The sequence below is a fragment of the Marmota flaviventris genome, chromosome 2 (genome assembly GCF_047511675.1).
Source record: "Marmota flaviventris isolate mMarFla1 chromosome 2, mMarFla1.hap1, whole genome shotgun sequence".
NCBI lineage: Eukaryota > Metazoa > Chordata > Mammalia > Rodentia > Sciuridae > Marmota > Marmota flaviventris.
In genome coordinates this window covers 82891046-82906617 of record NC_092499.1, presented here as the reverse complement: position 1 = coordinate 82906617, position 15572 = coordinate 82891046, and the positions used below count along the sequence as shown (strand labels likewise).

General features: G+C 41.9%; 1 protein-coding gene across 1 annotated transcript in view; it reads left to right on the top strand.

Annotated features, from left to right (window-relative positions):
* Positions 1-15572, top strand: part of Ryr3 (ryanodine receptor 3) — a 360681-nt gene that overhangs the window by 293810 nt on the left and 51299 nt on the right. The window contains exons 66-69 of the mRNA XM_071607412.1: positions 1165-1485; positions 4087-4327; positions 13876-13963; positions 14066-14158. Of these exons, the coding sequence (XP_071463513.1) occupies positions 1165-1485; positions 4087-4327; positions 13876-13963; positions 14066-14158 (743 nt within the window). The remainder of the gene's footprint in view (positions 1-1164; positions 1486-4086; positions 4328-13875; positions 13964-14065; positions 14159-15572) is intronic.

The window sequence follows — 15572 nt, the reverse complement described above, 5'->3', positions numbered from 1 at the left end:
TTAGTGGGATCCTATCTCAAAATTTAAAAAAAAAAAAATTTAAAGGAATGGGGATATATCTTAGAGGTATAGCATTTGCCTAGCATTCACAAGGCCCTGTGCTCTATCCCTAGTATAACACACACCAAAAATAAATAAATAAATAAATAGTTTCCTAAAATCTTCCAGTGAAATTGATGTTACCAGAGAATGCCTCATATTTTTCTAGCTTCGTAGTACTTATGGTTCTTATCCAGAGCTTTCTGTATCTCTTCATTCAGAGACTTTGTTATCTTTCCACCTGTCAGGACCCTCAATATACTTCTAATCTTCCTCCTATCTTGCAGGAAGGAAGTTCTTTTACCTTAAGCAGAGCAGGACAGATAACCCCTGGCTTCTGTTTTCACTTTTTGAATCTGACCACCTTCCCTGGTTTGACGATGAACTATGTCTGTTTCTATTTCATTCCATCTGACCTTGTCCAAAGAAGTGACCTCAATCATAGAGCGTAAAGAAAAGATAAGACCAACTCACTATTCCATGTAAATAAGCCTTCAGAAGCAAAACAGCTTAAGCAATTGACAGGAAAGCAGTGAAGTTACCAGAGGTCACTAATAGATTCTGTTGTAAAGCCAGAAATCAGTGAAAGTGTGATTTTTTTTTCCCTCCCAAATTTTACTTGGATGACAAATATTGTCTCTGGTCCCGATGAAGGAGTATTTGATTGGGGTGTATCTAGATCATACAAATGCAATCCAGGCTATTGAATGAGGATTTGACAACTGACTGACGATTAGTTGCTGTTCTCATCTGACTCTGCCTTTCCTGCAGTGGATGCACTAGGATATATGAAGTCTGAGGCAGACAGGCCAGGAAGGAGAAGCCAGAAAACTGGCCTTATCACAGAGAGGTCTTCTAAACTGTCTTAGCTGTTTTTCTGTAGCCATCTGTTTAGGTGTTGTCACCTCAACATGGCTTCTAGGAAAGTAGCCTCTGGGAGCTGCAGTCTATACATAGACAGCTGGGAGACTAAAGCTGTTCCACATGCAACCTCACTCCTCGGAGGCTCCCGGGTGGAAATTTATATCTAAAGACCTAAAGACGGGCGGGCAATGGTAGAAAAGGCTGTGCCCATTGTGTTTTTGAATTACTGTGCCTTTCTTCTTCTTGTGCCCTCTCGGTCAGTTCTGGGGATGCCAGACACTGTGGAAGAGATGTGTCCTGACATCCCCCAGCTGGAAGGCCTGATGAAGGAAATCAATGACCTGGCTGAATCAGGGGCCCGGTACACAGAGATGCCCCATGTCATTGAGGTGATCTTGCCCATGCTGTGCAACTACCTGTCCTATTGGTGGGAGCGGGGGCCTGAGAACCTGCCCCCCAGCACAGGGCCTTGCTGCACCAAGGTGACCTCTGAACACCTCAGTCTCATCCTGGGCAACATCCTAAAAATCATCAACAATAACCTCGGGATCGACGAGGCCTCCTGGATGAAGCGCATTGCAGGTAACCATCTCTTTTCTCCCTAGCCCCTGACCCAAGAACCAAGTAGCTAGATGCTCTTTTCATCTTTTTTGTTAATACCAAGATGGTTTAGAATAAGCTGTATTCCATCTTTAAACTTCCCACCTCCCAGTTGCTTAACAGTAAACAGAATCAGCATGTGCCCCTGAAGAGCTTCCTGAAACCAATGCTATTGCCCCACTCATCAGCTAATTGAGCCCCCTCAAATCTCCAGGAAGCCCTTCTTGATAAACTCCACTCTGATAATCATAGCTTTATTTGCTTTTGGTACTTAAGAACCCCATTTTCTCTTATAGTCATAATTGTCCATTGGTTTTTTTGATAAGTGATCTTGTGTGCTCTCCACACTCATAAAACTCCTATCTGGACTGCACGGAAGGTCCTTAATGTCACTCTGCATTTCACTTTATGCTTTCTAAGATCTTCTCTAATGTAGGTTGTAGTAGCAGCCCTATTTTATTTCATTGGTTTTTCCTATTTTTATTTGGGTCCCTGTATAATTTCTTACATGCAATAGGCTCTTAGTGCAGGCTTTTAGCCAATTTTCTGTTCTTGAAGCAACCTCCCAAAAGAAAAAGATTAGAAAGGGAATTTACTTTCTACAGTATAGAAACCATGACTATCAATGTCCTGTGTCAAACTAGAGAATGAGGAGGTAGACGCTAAGGCAAAGACATTGTGTTTGATGGACCTACAGTGTGGATACTGCCGCCCATCAGCACCAGCCTCCCTCTATAATATCCCACACCATGAAATAGTATGGCTATGGGGAAGGAGGGGCAGTGCTGGAGAGTGGTATTGGCCAAACTATATTGTTACATTGTGTGCATGTGTGAATATGTAGCAACAAATTCCATTATTATGTACAGCTATACTGCACCAATAAAAAATTGTGGGGGAAAAAACATATAGCATTTAACAAATAGCTAGGTTAAAGGGGACTGCTAGCTCAACATGAGATAAATGACCTATCTGGACAAATGAATAGATAGACTTCTGCAAGACCAAGGAATAAAATTCACTTCCTCCTTCCTGTCCCAGAAACGCACTGAGATTGAAATTATAAACACTTTTCATGTTGATGGCTCCTAGATAATGTAGGCTTCTGTGGACGTGAACAAGTAGAGCAGGTGTTCACTAATGACCCACTAGCTTTAAAGTATTGTTAACCATAAAGTAATTTCTTGATGACCTCTAATCCAAACATCTGAATTAAAGGAAGGGAAGGCAGGAAATTAGAACCTGCCCCCTTGCCTCCATAGAGGTGCTAAGGGAAAAGTAGCACTGCGTGAGGGGTACTGATGGGCATTGAACTTTAGCCTGTTATTTATTCCACAGGCAAAACCAGATCTCAGGGCACTGAGTTCTTAGGGATTCAACAAAATACATTTTAATAGTGACCTCAGTCACCTATACTGGTATGGCCATTAGGATTTCAGGTCTAAACCAGAGCTGCAGCTCGGCAAGGGCTAAGCAGTCAAAATTTCTCAGTTAATGCATCTTATGGAAAGTCTCTCAACCTTCCCTTCCTAAAACTGTCTTTCTTATAAAATAAAAATATCAGATTAAAAAGAAAAGTTTTTGAAACATAGATGGCTTCCAATTGAAATGGCCTAAGCTAAATAACCTTTGAAATATACATTTGAATGTACATTGTCAGTGGTTCAGGACTCTTATTCATTTTATTTAACTTTTTTCTCTGATTTTCATCTTCAAAATATTCTATATCCTTGGTCTAATAGTATAATCAATGTCAAATCAATAGAATATGGGAAAAAAATCATTTTTAACTGTAATTAACAGTACTGCCTCCCTCCAGGCCCAGAAAGGCCTTCAGGCAGTAAGTAGAACGGCAGCTCTCAAGTACTAACGGCTAAGAACTGAGGTTGGTTGGTTGTGCTTTTAATGGATTTTTCTATAAAATAACCAGAAAGTGTGTGTGTGTGTGTGTGTGTGTGTGTGTGTGTATACATACACATGCACACTTATATATATGCACATTAATACACATATATTAATGTTGATTTTTAGAATAGTTTAGCTTTTAACTGACACATAATAATTGTCCATATTATAGGGTGCAGTATGCCATTTCAGTACATGTATGCAGTGTGTGATGATAACATCAAGGTAATTGACACATCCATCAACTCAACAGAAGACATGTATTTGCTGCCTAGACTTGGCTCAGCATAGTACTGGTTCTTATTAACTAAAGGCTTCCTTCTGGGACTGCAGGTATAGCTAGTGGCCCACCCCAACATGAACCTACTATGAAATGATGCAAGCGAGTCTGTTAGGATGAGCAGGGAGGAGTGGCAGAGACTGTGCACATGTGAGTTGCAGGTGGCAGCATCCCCAAGGCTAGGAGGAACAGAGCAGGGTAGGACCTGCTTCTGCAGCAACTCTGGCCTCTCTACCCTCCCAGTGGATTTATGAGAGGCAAGTCCTGAGATCAAGACTAAGGGAGGGAACGAGAGGCAGGCACCATCCTGTGGCAGTGGTTTCCCTGATTTTCTGATTCTCATCAACTGTCCGTTATTGTAATACCTGAACTGAGGAGCTGGTTCTTTGTAAATGCAGTGTTCGCCCAGCCGATCATCAGCAAAGCTAGGCCTGACCTGCTGAGAAGCCACTTCATCCCAACTCTGGAGAAGTTAAAGAAGAAGGCGGTCAAGACGGTACAAGAGGAGGAGCAGCTGAAAGCTGATGGCAAAGGGGACACACAGGAGGCAGAGCTGCTCATCCTGGACGAGTTTGCAGTCCTCTGCAGAGATCTCTATGCCTTCTACCCCATGCTCATCCGCTATGTGGACAACAACAGGTATGGGGGAGACCTCTGAAAGCCCTCCTGCCCCTTTCCAAGGTAAATCTGGGCCACAGAATGGGAATAGGATGGACAATGGTGTTGGGTTGTGTTGATGGTGAGATGCAGGGAGGTCACAGCGGCTACCACCCGTCCTCCCACAGTAGTCTTTGTTGCAGGACCTCTGGGCAGTGCTTTTCTTGACAGTGATTCTGTATGGATTGAGGCACACATGCTCACAGGCTGCCATGGGTTGGGGGAGCTGGTCAAATAAGTGTCACTGGGACCCACTTTTGCCCCTCTGCTGACACTCACACATTCAGATTCAGATTCAGGTGTTACTTGATTGTGTGTCAAGCACTGTTCTAGGCATTTGGGTTACGAGTGAACAAAACAGACAAGCTCTCTGGACTAAGGAGCTTTCCTTCTGGGAGTAGAGGAGCATAGACAATAAGCAAAATACATAAATAAATTATATAAAGGAGGGTAAGGGGAATTAGGAGTGCCATGGTAGGGTACAGTGTCAGTTTTTTAAAATAGTATAGTACTGAGAAAACAACTCATGAGAAAAGACCTGAAGGAAGTGAATGTGGGAGTCATAAAGGTTTGGGGCAAGAGTGTTGCAGGAAGAGGGACCATGGGGTACAAGACCTAAGGAAGGCGCATGCTGGGAGGGTTGGGACATGCCAGGGAGGCTTGGGGCATGCCAGGGAGGCCAGGGCAGCTGGAATGAGGGGTAGGAGAACAGTGGGGGATGTTGGGGAGGCCACAGGTGGTCAATGAGTGCAGGGCCTTGGAGGCCACTGTGAGGACTCTGGCTTTTACTCTAGAGAGATAGGCAGTGGAGGTTTCTAGCAAATATGATTTGATCTGACTCTTGGAGCACTATACCAAGGGGAAGGACAAATAGGTAAGTGAAAGATGAGTTGGGGGACTCACAATGAGCCAGTCAAGAGCTGATGGTGATCAAGAGACAGAAAGCAGATGAGTTGTGTGCCAGGGGCTGAGGCAGAAGGGAGGGATGAGGAGTGACTGGTTCATAGGCTTGGGTTTCCTTTTGAAGTGATGAATATGTTCTCGAACTAGAGAGTGATAGTGTTTGCACAACACTGTAAAGGTACTAAATGTTTCTAATGATAAATTTTATGTTGTATGTAGTTTACCACAGGTTTTTTTGTTTTGTTTTACGTTGATAGTGGCTAAAGCCAGGGTGATAGCAGTAAAGGCTGACAAAAGTTGTCAGATTCTAGATCTATTTTGCAGGCAGAGCCCTAGGGATATCCAGATTGGGAATAAAGGAAAGTCATACATGTTTCTAGAGAGTGTTAGACTGATCAACGTGGTGGCATTTGCCTGTAATTCCAGCAACTCCAGAGGCTGCAGCAGGAGAACCAGTTTGAGGCCAGTCTCGGCAACTTAGACCCTGTCTCAAAATAAAAAATAAAAAAGGGCTGGGGCTGAAGCTTGGTGGCAAAGTGCTGCTGGGTTCAATCCCCAGTACAAGAAGAAGAAGAAGAAAGCTAGCTTTTTTTTTTTTTGAGTAGTTAAATATATGAGTCCAGAGTTCAGTAGAGGGATGTGGAGTAGATACAAATTTTGGAAGTCATCAACTTTGATAATGCATAATGCAGTCTTTAAGGACTGTGAGACTGGCAGAGATAAATGTGAAGGATTGAAGGAGAGAGACAAGAGTTCCTAGGACTGAACCCTCGTGTCCCCCAACATTGAATTCAAGCAGAAAAAGAGGAACCAGCGAATAAGACTACAAAAGAGAGCAACCAATAGCACAGCAGGACAAACAATAAAATATAGTATCCCAAGGGCCAGCTACCTAAAGGGGTTCTAGGAATAGAGAATAAACCCATACATCAAATGTTGCTTATAATGAGAACTGAGACTAGGATACTGGATCACGTAAGAAAAATAATTTATAAAGCAATGCCTTTAAGCAGGCAAGGGGTCAGCCTTCCGTGGTTCATCCACAGCAGCAGGCAGGAGAACTGCTGGCAGAGATGTATATACACCCACCTATCCAGATAGATTGGTAGGTACATACATGCACAGCTTGCTTGCTTTAGATGGGGAGCTGTGGGGGTCATTTTCTGACTACTTCCATTTTCTCAGTGAAGCAGGAAGCAAGATCATCAGCTGGGAGTGAAGGTAGGGAAAAGGCAGTTGCTAGGGAGAGTGGAAGAGGAGATGAACCAGAGAAATGCAATATGATTATCAGGCAGCATTTAGGGCTCTGCTCAGATCTGCATTATGAATTTAAAGTGAGGCCCTTCAGCAGGTGGTCTTCTCCAGTCACGTTCAGCTGCAGCATAAAGGCCCAGAGTAGGAAGAGAGCTGTATTTAACCAGAGTAGGGGTTTTGCAAAGTGAATATGACAAAAATGGGTTAGGGCGTTGAGGGTGTATATAGGAGGGTAATTATAAAGATTGACCATGTTTTTTTTTTTATTGACGTGTATGAATTATACATATTAGTGGGGTTCATCATGGTATCTCAACACGTGCATTCAGCATACACTGATCAGATCCAGCCCCTCTTTATCTGTCTTCCCCCCCTCTATCCTTCCCAACCTCTGTTATCACTCTTCTCTATTAATGACCATGGAGTTTAAGCTGGATGAGGAGGACATAAGAAGCTAATGTCCTTGAATAGGCAAAGGATCAAAAACTTGTAGGTCTCAGTAGCATCAAAGGATTGTTGGAGTCTAGGCATGGATAGAAGATGGTGATCACAGAGTGCAATGCATGAAAGCATGATTATGGGGTTGGGAGGTTAGTTATTGATAATGACTATGTGGTTGATATGAGGCATGTAGAGAACAGCATCCTAGAGAAGAAAACAATACCCGAACAGCCATGGTGTTGGGAGATCATGAACACACATAATTCTCATATAATGAGAACTGAGACTGGTGATGTGTTGGGGGAAATATCAGTGAGACTGGAGCTAAACGTAGGGATAATAACTGGGATTAGTGAAAAACTTTGTATAGCTCTGATTCAAAACTGAGAGAGACCATGGTGTATGTCTCTGTCCTAACGTGGGTATCATTTAGAAGGGAGGGGGAATATATATATATATATATTTATATATACATACACACACTTATATAATGTATATTAAAATATATAAATATAATTAATGAGCTTAGTAGAACCTACTGCTCCCTTTCCTTAAAACCTGTTCCCCACCTTAAGTGTTTCTGGATGGTTACCCAAAATCCCCCTCTCTCCCTGAAGCTTCACCCCTTTACACTGGATCCATGCACCCCTCCTTTTCTCTCATCAGTCACTTCCCTGGGGTTGTGGTCAGATGCTCACTCTGGAAAGGGCTGCATGTCCCAGCTCATCATCATCTCACATGTTCCACAGACTTCAAAGGTTGAAGGACTCCAGGGTCATAATTAAACAAGTTAATTCATGTAATGCCAGACATTTTCTATGTAATTCACTCCTTCCACAATCTCAATATGTTCATTTGGCATATGAAATTTAATTGAGCCATTATGAACAATTATTATGAACTATTATTTCAGAAATATGAAAGCTTACAAGACTGTAAAATTATAATAAAGAGTATTGACAGCATGAGCACTACATTTTCATCAAATCTTAGGATAAGAAATTAAAAACCCTTATCCTTTGATGTTTGCTTGTTTATCTGTTTTCCTAAAACTGAATGTATATCATTTTTCCACAGTGGTTCTCCATTTCTTCATTACCAGCTGGGTGTCCAACTATCTAAATTAAATCTGACCCAAATACCCAGAATTAGTGCAGACCCTACAGTTCAAAGGCTCAACCCCACAAGACCATACCACTTCAGATACCAGCCACAAATGGGGAACTGAGGCTACCCACACTTCTGGGTTGAGTAAAAATACAGGGGCTTCCCTGGCATCCTCCTCACACTGACTTATAACATTCAGGAAAGCACTTTAATATTATTACCAGTTTATTAGAAAGAATACAACTTGGGAACATCCAAATGGAAGAGACACAAAGGGAAATGTATGGACATGGTTTATATAAACACACACACACACACACACCACCCTCTTGAAGTTTAAAGTCCTAAGATATAAATTTGGGAATGCTTAATTTTAAGATACCCATTTAGGGGGCTGGGGTTGTGGCTCAGTGGTAGAGCGCTTGCCTAGCATGCGTGAGGCACTGGGTTTGATATTCAGCACCATGCAAAAAATAAATAAAGATACCCATTATAGACATTGAAGGGATGCAGGAATATTTGAGAGAACATTATTGACTTTTTGAGTTGTATCCCATTCTGCCAGGGGAGGTAGATAGGTCTGGTTATACTTATTTTATAAGGCAGATTGTTACTTACTTAAAATAATTTACCTGAGATTACTTATATTTAGCATATTCGAAGTAAACATCTTACACTCACATACTTTCCCTCCCCCTCTCATTCATACATATACATAAATACATATAAATATATGTGTGTGCGCTTATATATATTCTCCCCCTTACATATCTATAGAAATTCACACTTTCACAAAAGAAACCCTGCTTTGAGGGTCATGTTTTTGATCATTTCTGGTAACATAATTACGTTAGCAGTTTAAAGAAGAAATCTGATAGGGTTTGAGGTGAAAACAGAAAAGTGGAGTAAGGTTGCTCCTGAAATAGCTCTTTAATTGGATTTGTCACTATTGACAATGAAGACAGAGTATGTTCTACTTACACAGTGTTTGACAGTTGCTAAAAATGGCAATGTCAGAGAGTCTTTGAGATCATCATTAATTCATTCATCCCCTGCTCTTCTCTGAGTATAACAGCCACACGCGTGTTGCTTAGAAATCCCTTTACCTCCTTCAAGTCCTCCTTCCAAAAGAATTAGTTGACTTGGAATGATGCAACTGTGGTGTTGGCAGGTAGATACAGTCACCTTGTGTTACCTCCAGCTGGATGGATAAGCACCCCTTCCTTTTCCTAGCAGAGGATTTCCTGCCTGTTTGTCCACCATGGTTAATGGAGGGAAATAGAGGACAGAAGACATCCTTGTTCTGCATGCAGTCACATTCCAGGCTTAAACAGTCCAAACCATCTTGAGCTCAATCTTTAACTTCTACCCGTTGGCTCTAACTTTGCTCTCTAAAGCCACACAAAATTCATCTTTCTTTTCTTTTCCTCCCTACCCCTGATTTCCCTCTCATATCAAACCTTTGTATTTCCTTAGCCCTATCCGACAATGTTGGAAGTTTCTTTGGTATCTGGAACACTCCTCTTAAGAGAAGTTGCTTTCACTGGTCAGTGGTCAGCCTAAATCTGACTAGAAATGAGTAGGAACTCTAGGCATAGTGGAAGGAGAGCCAGTAAATCAGCTCTCCATCTCATTCTACCAGGAGATGCAAGTCAAGATAGAATATTCAAGTCTCTCTGTAAGAGCAACAGCTTTCTAGCCTCCTTTCCTGGAATCAGAAACATTCAAAACTTAGAGCTAAATGACCTATAGTGTGATTTTCTGAGAAACACCCTCTCACCCCCAAGCTGTCAAAGGGAAACAAAGCAGAAAGAAGTTTTGAAAGTAGGCAGAGAAAAGCTCTGAGCTTCAAGTCAGTCAACATGACCCAAGAATGCAGGAACCTGGCTTTGCTTTCTTTCAAAAGTTGTTGACTTATCTTTTTTGAAAATGCAAGTCTAAGTCACCTTACTCTTGTCATCACCCAAGATTCTACTGTGTTGGGGAGAGGGGTGGAGGAGTTACTGGGGATTGAACCCAGGAGAACTTGACCATTGAGCCACTTCCCTATTCCTATTTTGTATTTGATTTAGAGACTGGGTTGCTTAGCACCTCACCATTGCTGAGGCTGGCTTTGAACTCACGATCCTCCTGTCTCAGCCTCCTGAGCCACTGGAATTACAGGCATGTGCCACCGCTCCTGGCTCAAGATTATATATATATATATATTTTAGTTGTAGGTGGACACAATACCTTTATTTTATTTTTATGTGGTACTGAGGATCAAACCCAGGGCCTCACACTTGCCAGGCAAGCACTCTACCACTGAGCCACAGCCCCAGCCCCAAGATTATATTCTTAATGCTTGTTAAAAAGCTCAGTTATCTCAGCTACTTTGGTTGTTTCTGTCATCACCTATGTTTGGCAGATTCCCAGGCCATTACCTCTAAAGCCAGATTTCTTCTTCACCAACAACCTTGCATTTTCCAACTGCCTTTGGCAGCAAGCAGTGCAGATGATAAAAGCGAATCACAGAGTATCTCCAAAAGGACCATGTGCCTAGATTTGACATAGATGGTGAATCCTCTGGAAGACTGGGAACAGGGAGGAGAGGAGCCTCTCTTGGGGCAGACTGGGTCTAAAGATGAGGTGAGGTGGGGTCAGGATCTTCTGTTCTCCTGTCAACAGCGTCTTGGGCTGGCTTCAGGCCAGGTGCAGAAGCTCTATGTGCCTGGTAGAGAACTTTTAATAAGATGTTCTTTACACTCGACTCTCTGGACATGAAAGAACTTCACTAGAAAAAGAAGAATAGAAGAAGGCTGGTGAAAACAAAGTTTTTTTTCATCTGAAACTTCATCCCCACAGGAAGGCAAAGAGGACAATATACTCTTCTTTTTCCCACCAGGAAACATTACCTAAGATTTTGTTCTTGGAGCTCTTGCTTCCTGACACTCCTGTAGGCTGTACTTTTCCTTGTCAGGATAGGATATGACCCTCACCTCTTGCACTCAGCCATAATACAGACGTACAAAGCTCATTTAAACCCAAACACCAAAGAATGAACAGCTGGCACTTCTGATAAAACTAGACACTTGACCCAGAAAGAGCACTCCTGAAAAATCAGTGCGGAAGAAATCAAAACGCATTATCAATCTTAAGCCTCAAGTCTGAATTGAATTTGACTGCTAGTAATGGAGACGTGACTCTAGTGGCTTAACTAGATGAGAAGTTTAATCTCATATATAAAAGAAGTCCAAAGATAGCCATTCGAAGGCCAGTGGGGTTATTCCTCATCACAGAGCCTCACTCTGTGGTCTCTATATCCTTAACACTGGCTTCCTTCTCCAAAGTTACCTTATGGTATAATACACCAATTAGAGCTCCAGCCATCATATTTTCATCCCAAAGTATGAAAGCAATAGGGAAGAGGCAAAAAGACACCTTCCACTGTGTAATTCCTTTTTAGAAAGATTTCCCAGGAGGCCCACTGGACAACTTCCACTTTGATCTCATTGATTGGAGCTTAGTTACCTGGGCATCTCTCAAGGGAGGCTAAGTAAACGATCTTTAGAAGTGAGTTTTTTAGGCCGGACACAGTGGCCTACTCCTATAATCCCAGCAGCTCGCAAGGATCGTGAGTTCAAAGCCAGCCTCAGCAATGGTGAGGTACTAAGGAATTCAGTGAGACCCTGTAGGGATGGGGACATGGCTCAGTGGCCAAGTGCCCCTGAGTTTAATTTCTGGTACCCACCCCCTGCAAAAAAAAAAAAAATGCAAAAAGGGGCTGGGGATATGGCTCAGTGGTTGAGCACCCCTGGTTCAATTCCTGGTACCAAAAAAAAAAAAAAAAAAGTGTTTTCCCTTTTACCCTAACCTTGTGCTGCCCCTGAATGGGCAGGAAATGTGAACTACCCAGGCAATTCAGTCTGTCCCCAGGGATTAGGGAAGGCAACTGGGTTTTTGATGTTTTGTTACCCAGGGCCTCATGCATGCTAAGTAAGCTGTCTACCACCAAGCTACAGCTCTATGCCCCTGCCCCACCCCCCACACACACACTTTTTAAAAATTTTTGCTTGACCCAGGGTCTCCCTAAGCTACCCAGGCTGGCCTCAAACTTGCAATCCTCCTGTCTCAGCCTCCCAAGGAACTGGGAGGGAATTTGCTGTTTTTAGCTGTTACCCTGAATAGGACAAGAGGCATCAGATTGTTCATGTCCTTTGGGAGAGTCAAATATTTTTTTAACCTAAGAAAGACAATAAACAATTTAACTCCAGTGAGTGACAATGCGATATTGTGATACAATATGTTTGGTCTTCATCCCTAAAACCTAAAACTCTTAGATTTTTCTGAGTGATTAGAGTGGAATGTCTTTCATCACTCATATGCCTCTTTCAACTGAGTTTATGGTAATAGGTGATGCTGGGAAGGAGAGGGGTGGTTACTAGAGAAATTAACCATATGATTAGATGAGTGAACTTTCAGCTCCATCTGTGTCCCCTGACCTCCAGAGAGGAGAAAGGGGCTGGAGATAGAATTAACAAAGACAAGTGATATCCCCCATCATACCCATGTAACTGAGCCTCCATAAAAACTCCAAACTGTGGGGCTTGGAGACATTCTGTGTGGTGGAATTCATGGAAATGCTTGAGGATGGTGCACTTGGATGGAGGCTTGGAAGCTCCTTACCCCTTCCCTGCATCTTGCTCTATACATCTCTTCCATTGGGCTATTCCTAGATTGCATATTTTATAATAAACTAATAGTAAAGTGATTTCCTGAGTTCTGTGAGCTGTTCTTGCAAATTATTGAACCTAAGAAGCCATCAGACCCCCTGATTTACAGCCTTGGTCAACCTGAGACTTGGGACTGGTGTTTGAAGTTGAAACCATTTTGTGGGACTGGGACTTTCGCCTGTGGTGTCTGTGATAACTCCAAGTAGTAAATGTCATTGAATTGTAGGATGCCTAATTGGCATCTGGATCATCGGAGAATTGCATAATGAGGAGGGGGTCACATATTTGGTGTAAGAAATGTTATGGAGAGAAAAATGTTATGTTTTCCCTTTGAGCTACTCTCTGCAGATACTTGGAAATGGCAACTTACCTAACCCTTTAGAAGTATAATTTAATTCAAATATATAAGGCACTTAGGGGTAAGAAAACTTAAAAAAAAATTCTTCTCAATTTAGCCACAATATCACAATCATAATTGTAATATATCTTAATAAGTCTTTTTTTAAAAAATGGCTATTTTTATGGAATTTCCAAATAATTTTGGATGTCATGGGAGATATTTGGTCTCTGCACATACACTTCAAATGACCGTGAAAAACATTGTTACGTATTTCTTTTATAAATCTGGTTTGAAAGGAAACCAGATAGGCGTGACTTGTTTACAGTGCTCAGAATTTCGGAGGCTTGACAATGACAATTGTCAAGGGCAAAACTAGAAGTCATAGTGACCAAGACTTTCCTGGGCTTTCCACCCTTATGTATTAAGAGTTCTGTCCCCAAATTTAGAGCTTAAACTTAATCCTCTCGTCCATTTAAAAAAGAAATGAAACCTATATATGACAAATTTGAAATGTTGATTTCTGACATCTGTTTGCTAAAATAATTTTTGAATCCTTTGATTGAAAACAGAAATGGTAATTGTAGGTCCTTCAAAAATGTCTACCCCATTTAATACCTGCATCTAAGTGTTTAAGATCTTAGTCTCCCTGATTATCACCTGCATGTGAGAACGCAGTTTTCACTGGGTAAGTGTCTGCTGGTGCAACTTGGAGGGTGTGACTACTGTAATCCTTACTGAATTTCATAAACCTGTTCATTTACTTTTCAACCCAGATCTAACTGGCTCAAAAGCCCCGATGCTGATTCTGACCAGCTCTTCCGCATGGTGGCAGAGGTCTTCATCCTGTGGTGTAAATCTCACGTAAGGACACCTTTGGGTCCTGGATTTAGGATGGTTGTGAAAGGCTGTGAAAGCTTGAGAGGCTTTCTTATAATGTTTGCTTTTTTATTTCCCACCATTTAGAACTTCAAGAGGGAAGAGCAAAATTTTGTGATTCAGAATGAAATTAATAATTTGGCATTTTTAACTGGAGACAGCAAAAGCAAGATGTCAAAAGTAAGTCCTTAGAAGTCAATTCCAGAGACTCTTCAACCTTGACTTCAGCCATGACTCGGATCTGTTTCATATTTTCTGGGTATTAACCCTGTACTTCATTTAGGCCAAACTACATAACCAACAGTCCCGACTGTTGTTCCCTGAAAATGAGCCACGGAAGAAACTGCTCTTTGATTAGCATGGTCATCACATTCTGTGAATAAATAACTGCTTGTATGTCCGAAAGTTTAAGTTTCAAGACTTGCCTAAGGCATTTGAGAGGTCTCCAAAACAAACCTGCTGTTAGCAGTTTTAAAATAGAACCACTTCCTGTATGGTGAAGCTACAAAAACACACATGCTTCGAGCCACCTATTGATTAGCTAGGAGGAAATTACCTTGCTTGGATGATTTCGATAGCGGGTGCTCTTACATTGTGCTTGTTTTCCTCCTCTCTGGAACATCCAAACCTAATTTATTTCAGATACGTTGACCTCTTAATGCCTTGTATCTATTTTCCATGACAGTTGCACCCAGAAAGCCAAACATTTGTCCACCTCCCTGCAGGAAATGTTTGAAAGAGGGCATATCAGACACCTGCCTTAAAATATATCTATCTATGAGTAAGCTGTGGGGAGGAACATAGCTGGGATACAGGAGGAGGAAATTGGCCCCCAGCCCCTCCTGAGTCAGCTCTGCACAAGGCTTGGTTGTTTTGATTGGAGAGAATTCCCAGACACACTCCTTCAGGTGTAGATACAAAAGCAAAGCTTCCTTAAATGGGATGTGTTATTGCCGCTTCTTACCCCTGACTCTGTCTCCCTAAGAAATGTGCTTCAATGAAGGTTGGCTGTATATATCAAGTGTAAGTGACCTATCACTCCTGAGATGCACATATCTCTCTCATTGGTGGTGCAGTGCTGCCTTTGAGATTCAGGAAGGAGGATTGTGCATGGGGACCTCTCAGAACTGAAAGTCAGTTCTGAAAAGATGGGAGTCATGGCTTTATAGGGAAGACCTTGGATACCTTTCCAATAACAATTTGGGATGGAGGACCTGTGTTTATGGGATTGCAGAGAAGGGAGTGGTATGACATCAGAAACGAAAACCTCAGCCCCTGGAACTTCACCAAGGGTGGAGCTAGGTCTGGTTAGCTATAGTCGCTGTGAACTTCCTGTCTCATCATCTTTTAGCGATGTTGGCACTATCACTTCTTCCAGCATCTAAAAAATTGACTGTTGTATGTTTAGGACTCACTCTTAAGTATGCACCAGAATATACTTTCAATATATTTATACATTGCTAAATAAAGTTTTATTATTTAAAGCAAAATTGTGCACATACAAAGCAGAGGAATCCACATACAAAGTGGATCCTTTTGTGCTTCACATAATTTCAATTTCCGGAATTCACTTTGTATTCACCTTTTAGTAAAC